We start from the raw sequence: 19307 nt of genomic DNA, 5'->3' as shown, positions 1-19307 counted from the left end.
CTGAAGAACTCTGTTGTCACTTAGCTTTCGGTAAAGCCTTGGCCATTCACTGGGCCTCAATTAATGCAGGTAAGGTGGGGAGAGGTTGGCTACAGAGCTGGTGAGGGTAGCTGGAGTGGGACCTCTGTCCTGAGTGACGGAGCGGCTGCGTGGTTCTTAGTTACCAGCTGGGCTTAAACCACAGCAGACTCGCTGCCGAGGCCGGGGTGCCGAGGAGTAGAGGGGCATGTTGGAACCTGCCCCAGGAACCTTGGCTCTGGGCAGTGCGGTGAGGGACAGACTGATGTGCTGAGGGCTAGGGGGCGGGTGACTCGGCAGTCCAGGGCAGCAGGGCCAGGGGTTCCCGTGTCCCTATGTCTGTGGCTCGTTTTCCTTTCAGCTTTGTTGGTGCAAAGAATTACTTGTCAGCTGTAAATTTAGCGAAAGGAAGCCAGCTATGTGTTCTGCAGTTTAACCTGGGCTCCGGGTATGGTGCTCTTGAAATTCCAGCTATGTGAATCCAAAGAAGCCCTGAAGCCTGTGCCTCTCTCTCTGTTTAAAGCAGTGGAGCTTCTAATCAAGACAGTTTCATGCTTCCTTCACTGCATTATCTTTGTATTGTATTTGGTGTTGATGTACCTGTGTCTGTAAAAAGCCCTCTTGACACCTTCATCCTCTCACTTTCAAGCCGGTTGTGCAATCTCAAAACTGCATTTCCTGGTTCTTGTCAGCAGCCATTTAAGGTGTGTCATGAAAGGCAAGCCCTTTGCACCCTGCTACAAAAAGCCAACACTTCTTCCTCAGGTCTCTGTGCTAAATTTAGTTCGGTGCTACAAAGGCCCCGGTTCTGGTCTCACACATCAGTGTAAATCAAAAGGTGGTTCCACTGAGCTGGGCTGCACTGGTGTCAAGAAGCAGAAGGAGTGGGCTTTGCTTTTCTTACTTTTAGGAATTTAATAATGTATAGCCATGGTCCAAGATTTAGGAAGCGGGAAGAGTTAACCCCAGGGGAAATTGAAGTAATAAATGCATGGATGCATCGCTTTTCAGCAGATCTTCTGTAACAACTGGTCTCAGCCTGAAGTGGGTCTTTGGCTACTGGTGAACTCTCTGTTAAGACACAGTGTCCTGTGTTCACATATGGAGGTTAATGATGTCCATATTAGCCAAAATGGAAAACATGGCATGTGCACAAGTTTGAAGAGTGGCAGTTCCTCAGATATTAGTTTAATGTCAACAAGCACAATATCCTGTGCTTGTTGAACAGTTCTTGTTCGAGAAGACTTTTAACAGGAAATCCATAGCTACAAGTAGTCCTATTCGTTTTCTTAGGAAAACCAAGCACAGAAAGGCTACATAAACTGCTGTAAATAGCATGGGCACATCTGATGCAGACATCGTGCCACCTGCTTTCAAACTCTACCAGGGATTTGTTACAAGACCCAAGGTTTGTGTTTTAACATGAAGACAAAGTGAGCTTAGACCCTCACAGGCCCTGTGGTCTCACTAAGGCTGAGAGGATGGGAAGGGCAGAACTGGAGGAGCCCGCCTTTAACATGGGTGTCTGGTTGCTTTTCCTTGGCTGTGCGGTAATGAATCCCACTTTGTCCTCCTGTAATCCTTACTAAGACCAGGCAAGCAGGAAGGGTAGGATACGTGGTGGGGAATGACCTAACTCACTGCATATACCAAGGGCCTTTGTGTTCCTTGTTTCAATGTGAAACTAACTTTCTTTCCCTCTTGCAGAGTACAGGCCTGGTGATCAGCAATTTTCCCTAGGCCAAATTTCCTCAGGTCTCTGCCATTCTGTCTTTTACCAGACTTTCAAGACTACTGTTGTCTTCCTTTCCTATTCTAGTTTTGATTTTTATGGTGCTTGAACAGCCCTGTTTCTTCATCTTTTCTTTATTTCTGCCTGGAAGATGACAGCAAGAGACAAATGGGAAGACTTTTTCTGCTGGGAGACGCTACAAGCTGTTGCCACCCAAACTTTGATGGTCTTGGTGCTGCCAGAACGTTTGCAGTGGTGCAGCAGTGGCTGCACTAAATGGCCCACCTTACCACCCACCTCGCCGGCCCTTGCAAGCACGGATATGCCTCCTAGCTGAGCACTGCCTTTGCACTTCGGTAAGTAAGGACTTTCACTTGCAGTCATTTTAGATGCTCAGGGGTTTATCAGCTTTGATGCCTACACCTCGCAGGTTGTGCTCCTCTACCCAGTGATAAGTACCTTGTTTAATGTGGTCCATTTAGTGGACACAGGAGGAATCTGCTGTGCCCTAGGAGCTACCGTTTCCACTGGGGCGGTGGTCTCTGTGCTCCCCCCCAAACCATGGCCTGGGCTGTTCAGGGTCTTCCCAGGTGTTTGTTTCTATCTCTTTCCATGGCTTCATGGGCCTAATGAGAAATAAAATGTCTTTCCCCCCTTGTGCTGACAGCTTGGCAGCAAGAGCATTAGCTGGAAAATAGGAGACATCCTCCACAACTGCTGTTACAAAAGGGGCAGATAAAAAGGGATTGATTCTTGATCTATTGTTTTAAGGACAGAGATGCTTTGGGGGAAAAAAACATGCTTTTGTCTCTTGCTAAACTGCTGCATAGTCTTACTAACCCTGCATGTGTAACTCTGAGGCAGGAGACCAATGTGGATTCCCATCAGGCTCTCTGACTCTGTAGTCACCATTCACAGTGTCTGGGTCTTGCCCTCTCTGCCAAAGAGTGCGGAAGTGGCAAATCTATCCCGAAAGCTGGAGGCTGCAACTTCTCCACCTCTTTGTGGACTTAAGCCTAGATATATTGACAGCCTGTGATGTCTCCTTGGGGTGCTCAGCTGTGAACCACAGGCTGGAACATGTCCTTGCCCTCAGCTTCCCCATCTGTGTCCCTGCAGAGTCAGCACCTCCCCAACGCAGGCGTGTGTCCATAGAGCCACCAGAAGTGGGCTGCTAAACGGCTGCCTGGGAGGAGCGTGGTTCAGCAAAGGCCAGTGCTGTGGTGGAGATGGGAGTGGACGGACTGAAGGGTGAAGGTGTTCATGTCTCGCACCAGCTGCAGCTCCCAGCACAAGCCCCAGGAGGCATGTTTTCAGGCACTGCTGTGGACCGTAAGCACACGCTGTTCTTGTTCCAAGTGACTTAGCGCTTGATGCGGTTAACTGTAGAGCGGGCACAGAGCCAGGTGGGAAATGAGCTCACACTGTGCCCTACAGGGCAGCAAGAGGCAAGGCGAGGTGACAGCAGGCTCATGACTAGGCTCCTCGGTTGCAGTTTTACGTGGCTGGCTTTGGAAATTGCCGTGTGTGACTAGGTGGTGGCCTGTGTCACAGGCGTGTCACGGGTGGAAAGGTGCTGTGGCTGATACTGCTGAGCTGGCTGGCTTTTGTCCTTGTCCCATCGCACCGGGTGGGACTTTGTCCGGGTGGCCATGGGCCGGCTTGGTGACACTTGGTGACACTGCCCCAGCGCTGGGCTGGGCGATGGTGGCGTCAGGCATGAGCTGAAGCAGCTGCACCGGATGCAGGGCAGTCACGTCACAGACGGTGATCTCAGTGCTCCTCCGCCGTGCCTCGAGGGTGGAAACCCCAGGGCTGCGCGCCCAGACGTGAGCTGCAGGAATTGCCCTCGCAAGGAAGCGACCGCGGCAGAGCAGAGCAGAGCTGAGCTCTGGCTGGGGTTTGCTCTTTGCTTGCACGCACGTACATCCCTTCCTTCCTCAAAATATTAGGGTACTGCCATCCATAAAAACACTTTAGCAGCAGACTAAACATTAGTTACTATTGCTGGAAATAACAGTTACGTAGGAAGAAACCTGTAATTACACTTAAATTCATCTACTCTTGTTTTTCCTTTGGGAAAGACTATTTGAGGCTTGTTTTACACAAGATGATTCTTAGCACCAAAAAAGCCTACATCTTTTTCTCCAAAATACCAATGTCCTGTTAGCAGAACCACTGCCCAGCTTATAGAACAAAATATTTATTAAATATTTAATAATAACAAATAAATATAATATAAAATTACAATTAATATATAATAAGACTAATATAAACCCAATATAAACAATAAATGAAATAGGAAATAGTAATAACTAAATATTTAGTCATTGGGGGGGGTTTACACTCTGTTTGCTAAAGAATTTAGCTTGGAATCCAGCTTTAAAAGAGGAACTGCAGATTTTTAAGAAGTCTGGCAACTGCAATAATTAGAATAATAAAAAAGAAAGTAAGTACCATAATATTTTTTTATATGTGCACATATATAATATATTCATGTGTGTGTGTGTGTATATACACATGCATCAACGAAAAAATCGGAATTTTGCTTAAGATGTGCCGGGGTGGCTGCAGATAAGCAGAATCTGAAACTTTTAAATTTCATCCCTACCTGCAATAAAACTCTGGCAGGTTGCTCCAAGCCCCGTCCAACCTGGCCTTGAACACTGCCGGGATGGGGCAGCCACAGCTTCTCTGGGCAACCTGAGCCAGTGCCTCACCACCCTCACAGTGAAAAATCTTTTCCTGATGTCTAATCTGAATCTCCCCTCTTTCAGTTTAGAGCCATTGCCCCTTCTCCTGTCACTACATGCATTGTAAAAAGTCTCTTTCGAGCTTTCTCTAGGTACTGGAAGGCTGCTATAACGTCAGAGGCTTCATTCTGCTGTCTGGTGAGCTGGCTGGCTGTCCTGAGCCCTGCAGAACAGGGAGCTGGGTTTAGAAAGGGGCTCTGCTGTGTCTCTTCCCCTCCGTGTATAATAATCCAGACTTTACTGGGCTGAAAAGAAAAAAAGTGTCTGTGACTGCTGCCGCCAGGGTAGGCCAGGCCCCCAGCTAGGGGTGAGCTGGCTCTGGTTATCCCAGTGACTACCTAACATGAAAAAATAGCACATTAACCTTTGGACTTGTGTTTGTGCTGGGCCTCAGCCAGCAGACACTCCTGCAGGGTGACCAGGTGACTGGACTGTTTCACTCAGAAGAGCCAGGAGCAAGCTGTAGCAAGGTACATCAGCACACCAAGGGCAAGCTGTTGGGTCGGCATCCCCAGTTTACCTCCACATTTCCTCAGTGCTCTACCCAGCCGCTTTCAAGGAAAACACATTTAACTGTCACCTTATCAGTGCAGAGAAGCCAGCAGGTTTGAATCACATTGTGTAAATATTTGAAACATAAAGGATTGAAGAATTATTGGCAGGCAGCCAGAAAAGTAACTTCATTTTTAAACAAAAAAGCAGCAATAATGTAATCTAATTGATCCAGCCAGGATGGACAGGGCTTGGAGCAACCTGGTCTAGGGGAAGGGGTTGTAACTAGATGATCTTTAAGGTCCCTCTTAACCCAATCCATGCTATGATTCCATGATTTATAATGCAGAAATAATCTGAAGGGAATAAAGAGGAGTCAGCAAAGGCTAAAACCCCACAGCTTTTGCGTTTTGGAAGGTAATACAGGTTTGCTACGTACCAGGCTTTCTTTCAGCTCCTTTGCACCCCGGATGTTCTCATCTTCCTCCTGAAGTGAAGCGATTTCAGCCCTCCCCTTGGTAAGCAGTAGGAGCATTGCAGTTGATCATTTGGCCCAATGTTATTTTCAATGGTCACAGTTTATTCCTCTGTTTAGCTTATGGTTTGGCTGTTGCTTTAAGATTTGCAATTTCAAAAGGCTAAATCCCTACCCGGAAAGTACTCTTTTGTGCAGTCAAACATGAAGACTGAATTTATGCTGGTCTTAAACAAATAGCGAATCATTTAGCACCAAGGAAGAAAGGGATATCCCCATACAGTACAAAGTTTAGTTTGTTTCTATATGTTTTTATCTAAAATTTAAAATATTAGAGAAGTAATCAGTATTTTGTCAAAGTTTCTCAATACCTTTCAAAAATATATTGAGCCAGCCACAATCAGAATGTGAATTAGCCTTTCATCTGCAATTTCAGCGAAATGAACTATTCCAGTTACTAGCCTTGCACAAGCTGGTCTGAGCTATAACTAAAGTACCTTGGGGCAGTCGCCTGAGCAAAGCCCGTTTTACTCCTAACCCAGCTGAGGGAAACAAAGCTGAGCAAGAAGTGACTTGGCTGCAGCAGCTGCTGTGGCTGTGCTGCTCCATTTCCCCGCGCAGACCAGGCCCTGTTGGATCCCAGTCCCCAAACACCTCACCACATACATTTTTGGAATATTTCTGCGTACCAAAATCCCTCCAGCCTCCCAAAGCATGCATCATCAGCACTTCAATCTCCCAGCTCCCCACTGCCACCTTCAGCAGGAAAACTCAGACTAGATTAAATAAATTTAATATTCCAGCCCTTTTTCTGCCTTCATAGCTATGAAGCTACATAACCATCATTTCTATATAAACATCAATAGCATTGCAGGACAGTATGGAAAGCGTTAAGGACAGCTGTAGAAGTTGCTTAAAGAAATAAGCAGAAGACAAATAGAGTTCTCAACTATTAACATTTATTAAAAGTTTGACCAAAGTAGTTTTATTTGCAAGTTTTGTTTACAAAAGTCTAACAAATTTCCCCAGGTAGCCAAAGCTTAATGAAAGAACTGAACCGGCATTCCATTAGTGCCTAGAAAGCAAAACCAGTCTACAATAGTAAAGGAAAAAAAAAAATCAGAATATGTGAAACTGAGGTTTTAATACTTGAAAGCCATCACTAGTATCACAGGCAGAGCATTCACAAGTGCCTTTTTGTTCTTACTGTGTACGAGGTACAGTTGTTAGCTGCAATACTGTTCTCTAGGCTTTAGTTGTTTTTTTCTCTCCTATAGCCAGAACCACCTTTCTGCCCTGAACTACGAACCTGACCCTCCCGCCTGCTCAGCTGGGCCATTTTAACATGAGTTAAAGCTTTTGGAGTTACAACCATGTGGCTTTTCTGATCCACACAGCTGATGAGAGGGAAACAGCCTCTTGAGGTGGCCACGCTGCCTGCCTTCACGTGCTGCCCTCCCTTCTGCTAGCCACAGAGACACTTCAAACACCCAATGCTATTCCAAACCTTATTTTGCCTGAAGGCTTCAGTTTGAATCAGTTCCTTATTACAAGTTAATTTCCAAACTGTAGCAGAGCAAGCCCACCCAGCTGAAGACAGCACTGCACAAAGAGCATAGAGGAACTGCAAAGAGGCAGGATATTACATACCCAGGCCATGGCCAGCCAAACCAAACATCCCGCACCTACCGGGAATGCGCAAGGAATCTAACACACTCACAGCCGCACTAAGGACACGCTTTGTGCCAAGGCCCTTTTTCTTTTCAAATTATAACTTCACACTCCGCTGAAGCAGTCTGACTGAGGTCTCTTGGAAAGAAAGGCAGCAGTTTCACTGAAAAGCATGCAAAGATTTGGCAAGATACTTCAGATTTATTATGGCAACGGCACATCTTGCCTCCATTTTAAAGTTATGTACTTCCTGTTGCCTTGGGGATACCAACAAACCTTCAGAATTTAAGAATCCAGATTCCTTTACCAAATTTCACAGCCTTCTAGAGGCTGAAGCGCTCTAGCCCTTGCTTCCATTGTACTCAGCCCATCCGTACCTTCAAACAGGGTGTGTAATACACCAAGGTTTTACTATAGTTAAGACACAGAAGTGGAGCAGAAAAGGAGAAAAGATCCAACCAAAGCAAAGAAAATGAAAGTAAGTAACAGTGGTTCAGATTATCCAAGCATATCCAAGCAGTACAGATACGTTACGTGTTCCTGCAGAGTGAGCACACAGCCAAGAAGGAAAACAAGCAAGAGAATATAGCCGTTACAGACAGCACAAACACACTGGTGTCATGGAACAACACTCCTTCAAAGATACTGAATTCTGTTTGAACTTAGGTGGGGATGCTGTGGGGAAATTGTGTTAAAGGTTAGTAAAACAGCTGCATCGTTACGCAAGTCAGATCCGATTATCCATTAACAGCTTGTCTGCATTTACCAGTTCAAAAGACCTAATTCTGGAACCCTTGTTTATCACAGCTGGTAGTCTGTAGCCCAAAATGCTTTACTTCAATTACCTAGTATAATTACTATTAATCTTTCAGACTAGTTACCCAAGTCCACTTTGACTGTTTGATTCCAATCTTCAACCCCAGTGTTAGAGGCAGCAGGCATACAGTCCCACCATGGCATTTGGTGCATTTATCACATTGCTCTGGGAAACCCACCACTATGTTCTCCATCCTAGAAACATCTTTGACCCAGCAGAGACAATGAAAGCCATCAGGCAGGACAAGTATAAACACCATCCTGTCACAAGTCAGCGGAAATACCTGCTGCCTCTGAGCTTTGTTCTTGAATTAAGAACTGAGCAAGACACTGTAATGGTGGGTCACACAGAGGTATCCTGACAAGCAATAAAGCATCCTTCTGCGCAAAATTTGGTTTCAAAATTTAGCTATTCAATGTCTCACTGTGTATTAGAAAACATTTATATAAAAAGTAGTGTTTAATCTTGGAAGATGTACATGACACTTCATCAGTTCCCCAGGTAAAAATCTGTTTGTTAGTAATTACAAAAATCTGTGTACAAGATTTATGGGAAACCCAACGCTTGATTCTTTGCTTTCTCTAAGGTTAAATGTCATTCACAGTTTCCTCTTCCTAATACAGAGTTTTCTTGGTTTACTCAATGCATCACAGAATGCATCAAAACACCATGAAATGTTACCTCGTACTTGTGCTATCCAATCTAGAAGATATCTTTAAAGAAAGCACCACAGGAGTTATATTTTTAAGGCTTAGATCAGTTAAAACTAAACCTGCAGCTGAATTTTACTTTTCAGAAACAACAAACTTCAGTATTTGCTTTGCAACTTCTGAACATACTCCAGTAAAATTCTTCCTTTCTGATCCCACCAAGACTGTATTTAGGTTTTCTATCAACTTAACATTAACCCAAAGAAGACAGAGACGTAGCATTGAACTTCTGTTTTAATGGTCTCAAATTCTGTGACAGATTTTTGGTCAAGTTTCCATTTTAAAAAATTTATCGATTTTGAAGACTAATAACTTAAACTGCCACAAAACAAATGGTCCACAAACATTCCTTTCCTTCTGAAGCTTTTACGATGCATTGTAATCATTAACCAGTCTTTTACTATTAAACTTAAATGGCCAATTGAGACAAACAGTTCTGAGACCGTTCTTCCACCACTGATTAAGACTGAGGTGGCAGCTGATGGACAGAATTTTCATTTAGCTTTCTGGGCCTTCTGGGCAGACTTTGTGACCTTGCCAGCTCCTCCGGCCTTCTTGTCAACAGCCTTGATGACGCCAACAGCAACCGTCTGTCTCATGTCACGCACAGCAAAACGACCTGGAAACAGAAACACGGTTTATGATTTTCATCTACGGCTCCATTCCCGCATCGCTATCCACACAGCAGCAACATGCAACTTGGGGTAAGTGGACAAATACCACTTTAGCGCAGTAAAATGCATGAGACTGGGATAGCAAGACGTAATTATCTGGAGACTACCCCTGTACTGGTTCTACTTTGAAGTTTCTGTTGACGTCACAGCTTTTGATAGCATTTCACGGAACACGCTCCATCCCGACATAAGAAATCAAGCAGCATCTTTTCCAAACACCAGTATTAACACATTTTAGGAGATGCCTTACCGAGAGGAGGATAATCAGAGAAGCTCTCAACACACATGGGTTTGCCAGGGATCATATCAACAATGGCAGCATCTCCAGACTTCAGGAATTTGGGGCCATCCTCCAGCTTCTTGCCAGAACGACGATCAATCTTCTCTTTGAGCTCAGCAAATTTGCACGCAATGTGAGCAGTATGGCAATCCAGCACAGGGGCATAACCAGCGCTAATTTGGCCAGGGTGGTTCAGGATGATAACCTAGAAAACCAAAAAGCCAAGGTAACACCTGCGTAATTTTGAGTACTGCAGTGTCTTATAAAACCAGGGCTTTCACATGCTTACACAAAGGTTTCAGGGCTACATTTTAAATGTCTTCAAACAGCTGCAAAAATTACCTGTGCAGTGAAGCCAGCAGCTTCCATTGGAGGATCATTCTTGCTGTCACCAGCAACATTGCCACGGCGAACATCTTTCACAGACACGTTCTTGACATTGAAGCCAACGTTATCACCAGGCAGAGCTTCACTCAGGGCTTCATGGTGCATCTCAACAGATTTTACTTCAGTTGTAACGTTGACTGGGGCAAATGTAACCACCATGCCTGGCTTCAGAACACCAGTTTCCACACGGCCAACTGGTACAGTACCAATGCCTGCAAAAGATGATCAGTAATTCAGCTCACTGAATATATTCCCTTACAGGAAAGAACAGCATTCTACATTTTCCACTTGAAGCAAAAAAGCTCTTGGGCAAACAACTGCATTCCTAGCTGTTGCTGGCTAGCAAGTGGCATTACAGAGAACACCTACCGCCAATTTTGTAGACATCTTGAAGAGGCAGACGCAGAGGTTTGTCAGTTGGACGAGTTGGTGGCAGGATGCAGTCCAAGGCTTCCAGGAGGGTGGTTCCACTGGCATTGCCATCCTTCCGGGTAACCTTCCATCCCTTGAACCAGGGCATCTGTAAGAAACACAAGCCCAGGCATAAACTATCTGCCAATTTTAATGGCACAAGACTAGAAAAGACCAAGTGGTGTATCCTAGCCATTATCTTGCTGTATTATGGCAGAGTAAGAATTTGTGAAGCGCTGGGATTGATTTTTGACCTTGGCACTTCCAAACATAACTATAAAAAACCATGTGCATTTTACTGTTGCATAATTTATCTCTATAACCCTCGGAGTTTCAGTTCTTAATATAAACAGATGTCAAACCTACGTTAGAGCTAGGCTCCAACATGTTGTCTCCGTTCCAACCAGAAATTGGCACAAAAGCTACAGTGTCTGGGTTGTAGCCAATCTTCTTGATGTAAGTGCTGACTTCTTTGACAATCTCTTCATATCTCTTCTGGCTGTAAGGTGGCTCGGTGGAATCCATCTTGTTGACACCAACAATCAGCTGTTTTACACCCAGGGTGTAAGCCAGAAGGGCATGCTCACGGGTCTGCCCGTTCTTGGAAATACCAGCCTCGAACTCACCAACACCAGCAGCAACGATCAGGACAGCACAATCAGCCTTTGAAAAGAAGACAAAAACACCCCTCAGTATAATGCTCGCACATGTGTCAAGGCATTAGGGGAACCCTCCCCACCCAACCCAGGAACAATCTGCCTGAACTCCCAAAATCTTTACACACCTGAGAAGTTCCAGTAATCATGTTCTTGATAAAGTCTCTGTGTCCAGGAGCATCGATGATGGTGACGTAGTATTTGCTAGTTTCGAATTTCCACAGGGAAATATCAATAGTAATACCACGCTCACGCTCAGCCTTCAGCTTGTCCAAGACCCAGGCATATTTGAAGGAACCTTTGCCCATCTGTGGATTAAAATAAAAAAGGTTTTTTTCCCCGTTTTTTATGACTGTGCATTTGCATTTATTTCAAAAAGATCACGCACTGACTGAAGAGCAAACTCTAAGAATAGGAAGTGGTTTAACACTGAAAAACATTGCTGCTTGTAGAACAAGCAACAAGATACGCTTGGCACTACCAGTGAGAGATGCCAACTGTTTTCTGTTATTTAACCTGTTGACAGTTTAGCTGTCTTGACAGCTTGTTAACTGCACTAACACATCCTTATGATAGGTCTCTTGAGCCCAAATCCTACTATCAAGTGTCCTCTACAAATCTGAGCTCTTACTAGTGCAATCCCTACGATAATCAACATTTTCACTGCCGCTCAGCCCAACATTCGCTAGTTTTCATTCTGTTGTGTGGTTATTAAGACCTATGCTCTTATTACACGGGAAAAGAAGAAAAATTATGATCGAGAAAGTTTTCTACAAGTTCAAACACCAAAATCCATACCTTTCACATTTTCAGAAGTAAACCTTATCTTTAACTACACATATGAAAAGACTAAAGCTGGGAATTCAGCTTGTTTTCCAATTACACAAACGTAGCTTTAAGCCACCTTTCTTTTCGCTGTTGCACACTTCACAATTTGAGCTGTGCCACCTAACATAATGGCGGATTCAACACCTCAGCCCTCGTTCAGCTAGGGCAACAAGTGCAACCAAACCGCCTCCCTGTGGCCACAGCACAACCGACGCACTTGTCCGGCTACTGGGACAGTCGCAACCAAGCTGCCTCCCAGTGGCCACGGAACAGTCTGCAACTCAAGTTTTGCAACCAAGTGTCTCTTATTTTATTCCTTTGCCCCAAAATTTTGCCACACATTCCGGGCCCACACACCTCAGCAGCTTCCTTCTCGAACTTCTCGATGGTCCTCTTGTCGATACCACCGCATTTGTAGATGAGGTGACCGGTGGTGGTGGATTTGCCAGAATCGACGTGGCCGATGACGACGATGTTGATGTGGGTCTTCTCCTTTCCCATTTTTGGATGTTAGTCAAGTTCTTTCTTTCGGCAGAAGAGAATCGACACCTAGAAGCGCCCCACAAAACAAACCGGTCACACCTCCGGTGCGAACGCGCCCCGCGCCGGGACCCGGCCGAGGGGCACCAGGCCCACAAGGGCGGCGATGGCTGCGCCGCGTGCGGGGCAGCCCGGCCGGCAGAGAGGCCCCGGCCCGGCCCCGCCCCGCCGGGGGAGGGGAGGGGCGAAGCGGGCGGCCGCGGCCGGGGGCCCCCTCGGAGCGCCCCTCGCGTCGCCCCCTCCCCGCGCCGCCGCCGGGCTCGAGTTACCCGCGGCGGCCGGGGAGCGGTGCGATGGCGCGGCGGGCCCGGCGGGGTGACGGGCAGCGCGGAGGGCGGGGCCGGCCCGCTCCTTTGTGTGACTCACCCCGCCCGGGCCGCGCGTCCTCCATTTTGTGTTAACGAGCGGCCATTTTTTTACTCGTGCTCCCTTCCCCCAGCCCCACGGAGGCGCACGGGCCCCGCCGCCGCCAGCCACGCACCGCGCGGCCTGGCCCCACCGCCGCCCGCAACGCTGCGAGGAGCCGGCCGGGCGCCTCCCGCCCTACGCCGGCGTGGGCACGCCGCTCCCTTCGCCCCAGCCCGGTAGGGAAGCAGGGAGTGGGACTGAAGAGGACGATGCGTCGCCACCACCCCGACGTACACCCTCCCGCCTGCCCCGCTCCCGCCTTCCCCCTGCCCCTCGGCCCCCATTCCCAGCGCACCGCTTCGCGGTCGCGGCCACGCCCGGGCTCGGCGCTCGCCAGGCCCCCGGGGTGCGCAGGCCCCCTGCCCCTCCCGCGGTCGGGTCGGTCTCGGCCCGACCCGGCCTGTCCCGCGGCCGCAGCTCACCTGGCAGGCGGCGGCAAACCCGTAGCGAAAAAGACCGACAGCGTGAACGCCACCCCTTATATACCCTGCGCGGGGGCGGGGCCGGGGGACACGTCACCACTCCCGGCGGCCCCACGGTCCCGCCTCGCAGCCCCGCCTGGCCAAAGGGCGCTCCTTTCACCCACCCCCCGGTCGCGGGGTGCGTGTCCCAGAGGACGGGAACGGGACCGCGACCGCTCCCATCCCCCGCGGGGACCCTTCCCTCCCGCCTCCTCCGGAGCCCCCCGCGGCCTCCCCCGGGTAGCGGCTCTGCGGTGTGCTGCGGCAGCCGCGCCGGCTGGGCGGTGCCGGCCCGCGGTGGGGGAGCGGCGGGATGCCCCTTCCAGCGGCGGGGTCGGAAGCGGCTGAGGTGAACCGGCGGAGCGGGCCTCCTTCTCCGAGGGGAAGCGGGGCAGCACCGAAGGGCGCAGCACCGAAGGGCGCAGCGGGAGCCCTGAGGGCGCCACGCCGGACCCTTAGCCCGCGGGCGGGAGGCAGCGTCACACGTTGCATCACGGCCCGGTCCAGGGGGATGCGGCAGTTGAAGACAAGTCCCTGGGGAGCAGCCCCAGGCAAATGAATTGTGTTCCTTATTAGGGACGCAAAAGAACTCGGTAAGTTGAGATGGTGAACGCTGAGCTGGTTACGCTGGCTAGCTAGCCCACCTCTGTTACCTGCTTAAGATCAGGGAATGGAAGAACCCCCCAGCGCATCAGTGTTGCGAATCTCCCAGAACCGGAGGTCGGGAAGGAGGCAGAGAGCAGGAATTCCAGGAAACTTACTACGCTGGAATAAGAAACACAAGCGTTTGGCTTAAAAAAAATTAAAAAAGAAGGGGGGGGAGGGGGAGAAAGGAGGCGCAAGCTTTTTCTTTTTTTCTGATACCATCAGAGAACAAAAGTTGACTTGGCACAAAAATACAAATCAAGGTGGGTACACCTTAAGTAAAGATACATCTGAAGTGCAACTGTACTAAAGAGAATCACTTAAGCATTTAGGATATGGGACTCCATCTAAGAAACCCAATCGGTAAGAAGTGCCCCCCTACTGTATTTTCACATGAGAAAACTGGCAGCCCTAGCCAATTATTTCTGAAATCATGGCAATGAGGAGTCACAGGAACAGCTTGCCACATCAGAAATAAAAGCCCTCGTGATTCCAGTGGATTGCTTTCTGGTTTACTCACTCCTGATGTAAGGAAATCCATCAAATTCTCAACATCTCTCATACCTATTCACGTGAAATGAAGCTGATAAGTTGAACAATTATCCGTGTGTATTCTTTTATAATGATCTGCAAAGGGACAAAGTTACGTGCTCTGTTTTCTTCTTCAGCTATGTTATATGCCTGTGTTAGTTGCATATACACAACTATAATCCCATTCGTTTGTTGGTATACTCTTCAGATTGCAGTTGTAAAGCATGGAAAGAGCTTCTTGGTCAAAACCAAAGAGGAACAACAACAACAACAAAGTAAAAAAGCCCCACTTCATGCATCTACGCTTCAAATTGACTCCAAATTTCTCTAGCTGAGATACACCCATCATCAAATTCACTACAGCAAAGAGCTGTAAACTTAGTATTTCATGGATTGGTATGGAACTGAATGTTTCCACAATATCTGGTATTTTTCCACATGCAAAATAAAAGAATTAAAAAAAGGGTACATTTTGGGGGGAAAAAAAAAAAGGAATTTGAGAGCTGTCACTTTAGAGAAGATGCTGAGTTTAGAATTCACCTTTTACACGAAAAACCATTTTCAGAGTAAAACCTGCAAACAGGTTCAGGTATCATTAAACAGTTTCACTAATTTTTAAGAAAGGAATAAAGTCATCGAGTTCTTTCTCTTCCCCTCCTGTGTTTTTAGGCAGAGATTAATGGTGATGGGAAGCTAGAGATGGTTCAGCTTTCCTCAAAACTAACATTTAGGGGCAGTTATTAGTAAAGGCCTTGCATGTGAAGACACAGTTACAGAAGGGCAGGAAAATGGAGGTGGATCAATTTCTGGAAGTGGAAATGCATTATCATAAAGTGATTTAGTGGCTCAGGTTGAGGACCAAAGGGTAAAATTTGGTAAGAAAGCTAAGCAGCACTTTTTTGGTCTCCTATAAAGCATAGACCATTTGTAAACACAGATGAAAAACTGTATTATTCAGGATGGTTTGAAGTCAGCTTCTAAGATGTGCGTTGCAGTAGGGGGTACTTTTAATGGACTGATCTGTCAAAGTAACCATTCTCATAAAAAGGTAGGTTAACACTTTCCAAATGTTGTCAATGACTTGTGCCTCAACAGGGAGAGGAGAAAGGAAATGTTACTGATTTCATACATGACCCATACTAAACTGCATATTTCTTTTTTGAAGGTACTTTTTTTTTTAGAAGACTATTTAATAAATAAAGGCATTTAGAACTACGTATTTCTGAAGATGGCAATTTCTGTGGTATGTACATAGCTGAAAGCTACGAAAGCTGAATTTGTTGGATGAACTTTAATCACGGTCCTAGTTCAAGTTTACAACAGTTGGTTTTTTTCCCACCTTCGTTTCTTTGAGTTTTCAAAAGAATGTTATTATTTCCTCTTTAATCTGTCTAATACATGCTTTTATTCTCTCAACAACTAGTATCTCTCCCATTGTCTTTTCTATTAGTGGAACATTCCTATTATCAATCTCACAAATATTTATACAGCTGGAGAGCTTCAGATGTATCAGTAGCCTCACATAATTCAGTGGAAATGCATTCTGAAGAATCCTCTCAGCTAACACAGACAGGCACACACCGGACTACATCCTGTATGCAAAGAGCCTGTTAAAAATTTCTGATTTTGTTCGTTTCACAAAGCTAGTCTCTTTGGTATGAAACATTAAGGAAGAAACAGAAATAAGAGGTTTCAAGAAGTCAAGGTCTTTCAGGCTTTGGAATAGTGCTTATTAAATCCTGTCCGACTTCAGAAGTAGGAAGACTTTGTGGGGGAAAATTACTCATTCTTCCTCAGTCACTGGTGAGCATAAGCTATGTCCACATATGCCTTCAGTGTAAGAACACAGAGAGGTTCACTAAAGCATTTCTGATGTAGGAACCTATAGAATAGCCATTATTTAAAAAAGGGTTTTGAATCTTAGATATAATGATATTAAAATGAAAGCTATGCTGTCAGTATACCTAAGCCAAATATTCTAACTTTAACAATAAATGTTAACTGGATTTTGAGATCACAGAAGCTATTGTGGCATTACTTTCATTTTAGCATGTGGCTCCGGCGCATACAGAATGTGCTATAAGCTTAGCACACAGTCACAGACAGTGAAATCATTCTAGAGAATAAAAGATGTGCTCACTGAACACCTCTGAAGAATTTTTAACTCTCTTCCACATACATGTGAAGGTGGCATTTTTTTTTTCGTTGGACTCCTGTGCAAAGATGGAGGTAACTAGTGCTTATAAAACTATTTTATCTGCAAAGAACAAGGTCATTCAGGAGTGTAAGCAAAAAGAGTTAACAAGCACAGAACTTTAAACACAGATCTGGTAAACTGTATTTATCAAGCTCACTATATACGGAAGAGGCACCAAGATTTCTTGAGGGCACTTTCAGAAAGTGTGATGGAAAAGCACTCCAAAATTACCAATAGTAATTGGTCATTAGCAAAACCAGATTCTGGTACACAGCATTATTTTGTAATACAATTAACCCCATACTTATTGTGAAATGCTTTTTAATCCCTACATTACAATTATCATTGTATGTAATTAGTCCGTATGTTCAACATAAACTATAGCATAAGCACACACAGCTTTACTTCCATCTATAAGTGTTCATCAATACATTGATTCTTAATAGAAATAAAAAGCACCTATATCTGTTTGTGAAATATTTTCCCTCCACGATCCTAATGCTTACTACCAGATTTTATAATCATCTGTTTAATTAATAAAAGAACAACTAATAGTATAAAGGTGTTATTCACGTATGAAAAGATTAGACAGAAGCCCCTCCTCAAAAAAAATAAATGGTTTAACTGAACTGGGTGAGGTAATCTAAACTACTTGGAAAAAAGCTACTTCTTAAAGTTACTTAGCTCTCTACTATTAGCTGATATTTTTATATAAATTAAATCACTCGGTAAAAGAAAGAGACAACAGTAAATACACTTTAAGTTACGGTCTTAGGAGACAGCACAGAACAAACTCTTTCATCCTTGGAAGTCTTTAAGGCCTGGCCTCGATAAGCCCTCAACAAATTTGTCTGATCTCACACCTGAGTTTGCTTATAGATTCAGAAAATAAGGTCTTACAGTAGGAGGTATAAGTGGCCTTCAAAACTATTAAAAGTCCTATTGGGATGAAGCAGCAGCTACAATTTCAGAGGCTTCCGAATAACTTAACATTTTACTTCGCCAGTTACAGCAGGCGAAGGACTGTCCTCTAAGCATTAGTCTGCTTTAAAAAAAGTCCTTTGGACAATCTTTTCAAACCACCTTTATCCACAGCATGAGAAGGCTAATTTATGTTGAATATTTAGTACCTATTGATCCTAATATTGAATGTTTAGTGCCAGTTGAACTGTGATACTGAAGGTTTAGTGTCAGACAGAGTGCGTATACTGCAGATGTGACCAGAACTAACAGCTGTATTTAAACCTCTGTTCTATTCTCCAACCCTCTGTGGAGGTCTGCATTACTGAGCTAGAAAATGAAAATACCTGATTTAGAGCAGAAGTGTTTTAAGCAGGAAAAGAAGAACCTCACAGGTGGCTGCTTCAGTAAGAGTGTCCTGGAAATGAAGAGCGAATGGGAAGATACATGCAGACATCTATAGAACTCCAGATCCAAGAAATAATTCCCCCTTTAGCTCAACCAAAAAGTTCACCTGACAAAGCTTCATTACTTCATTAGCGCTAGGCTAATTTACACCAGCTGATGACCCGGCTCCAGGCAAAAAGCAAGGTTACTAGACACCAATGCAGAATAAAGGTGAAGGGTTGATGAAGTAACCACCATTATGGAGAAACAATATAATTTGTTAAACTGTTCTGTGGTTTTACATTAGTGTTTTCTAGCAGCAAACAGGTCACAGCATTTGCTCCTCTTCCCCAAATGGAATCACATTTTTGCTATATCCCACCACCTTTTGGACACCCTGCATGAATGGTAAGCCCTTGTAGGGGTTCAAAGAACACCCTAAATGGGAGCATAAAATTATATATTCATATATGTGTGCGCGCATGTATATATATGAAATAGTGCATTGTGTATAAATAAAGTGTCAGTTACTGAACAGAAATCACTGGGCAAGGGCAGTTTAGCTCTTTTTCTCAATTTATCATGAACTTCCAAAATTCTATTTTAAAGCTCTGGTCTCTTCTGCTAAAAATTATTTTGCCAAAAGAACACATTCATCATTTTATGCCGATAAGCCTGTGAACAAACCTTTTTGTGGGACCTCAACTCCACTGACCATGCATTTTAGAGTTCTCCTCTGAGTCTTCACAGGAATTGAGCTCTGCTCTGATAAGCTTTCCTAAATGTCCACTCATAAGGTTAATTTTGTTGCCTCTCAGTGTAGTTAGGTTTGGGGCTGGCCTGTGCACTTAGCAAGCTGGAAGTTCGTGAACAGAAAACCTGTAATTCCCTGTTGTCACCTTGCAGGCTTTTTGCATTCCCCCCTTTCTGCCTCTCCTACTGACCCAAGTAAAGACAAGTTTTCGAGAAGGGAGACAAAGTCTATAGGTAGATTCCTAGAATGGGGTTTATATGAGTCAAGGAAACCTGACATGCAGCTTATGGCTGCAAGGGAGAGAAACATAAAGCCGATTTTGGTGAAGACTGCAAAAGTATGCAATAAATTTGAGACAGTGGATGGATAGGCCAAAGAAGGAGGAAGAGCAGTACCTGAGACTTGGGCTAGTAAGGATGGTGCAGACACATCCAGCTTTTCAGCTGAAGTGTTATCCATTGTTCTGTCTCCTGTCTCAACACTGCTGTGGTTTTGAGTCTTGGCATCACTCAGGCCATAG

General features: G+C 45.4%; 2 protein-coding genes across 2 annotated transcripts; both read right to left on the bottom strand.

Moving 5' to 3' along the window:
• Positions 1-8398: 8398 nt before the first annotated feature.
• On the bottom strand, positions 8399-14051 carry EEF1A1 (eukaryotic translation elongation factor 1 alpha 1). The gene is made up of 8 exons (XM_030489920.1): positions 13275-14051; positions 12262-12453; positions 11205-11384; positions 10787-11083; positions 10379-10529; positions 9965-10221; positions 9593-9827; positions 8399-9287 (listed from the first exon to the last, which is right to left on the bottom strand). Exons 2-8 carry the CDS (start codon positions 12403-12405, stop codon positions 9163-9165), a joined length of 1389 nt encoding a protein of 462 aa, XP_030345780.1. The 5' UTR covers positions 12406-12453; positions 13275-14051; the 3' UTR covers positions 8399-9162.
• LOC115609759 (translation initiation factor IF-2-like) lies at positions 12988-14005 on the bottom strand. The gene is made up of 2 exons (XM_030490373.1): positions 13967-14005; positions 12988-13881 (listed from the first exon to the last, which is right to left on the bottom strand). The coding sequence occupies exons 1-2, from the start codon at positions 14003-14005 to the stop codon at positions 12988-12990; spliced, it is 933 nt and encodes a 310-aa protein (XP_030346233.1).
• Positions 14052-19307: the final 5256 nt, after the last annotated feature.

This window comes from Strigops habroptila, chromosome 6 (genome assembly GCF_004027225.2).
Source record: "Strigops habroptila isolate Jane chromosome 6, bStrHab1.2.pri, whole genome shotgun sequence".
Classification (NCBI taxonomy): Eukaryota; Metazoa; Chordata; class Aves; order Psittaciformes; family Psittacidae; genus Strigops; species Strigops habroptila.
This window is presented reverse-complemented; position numbering and strand designations above follow the sequence as displayed.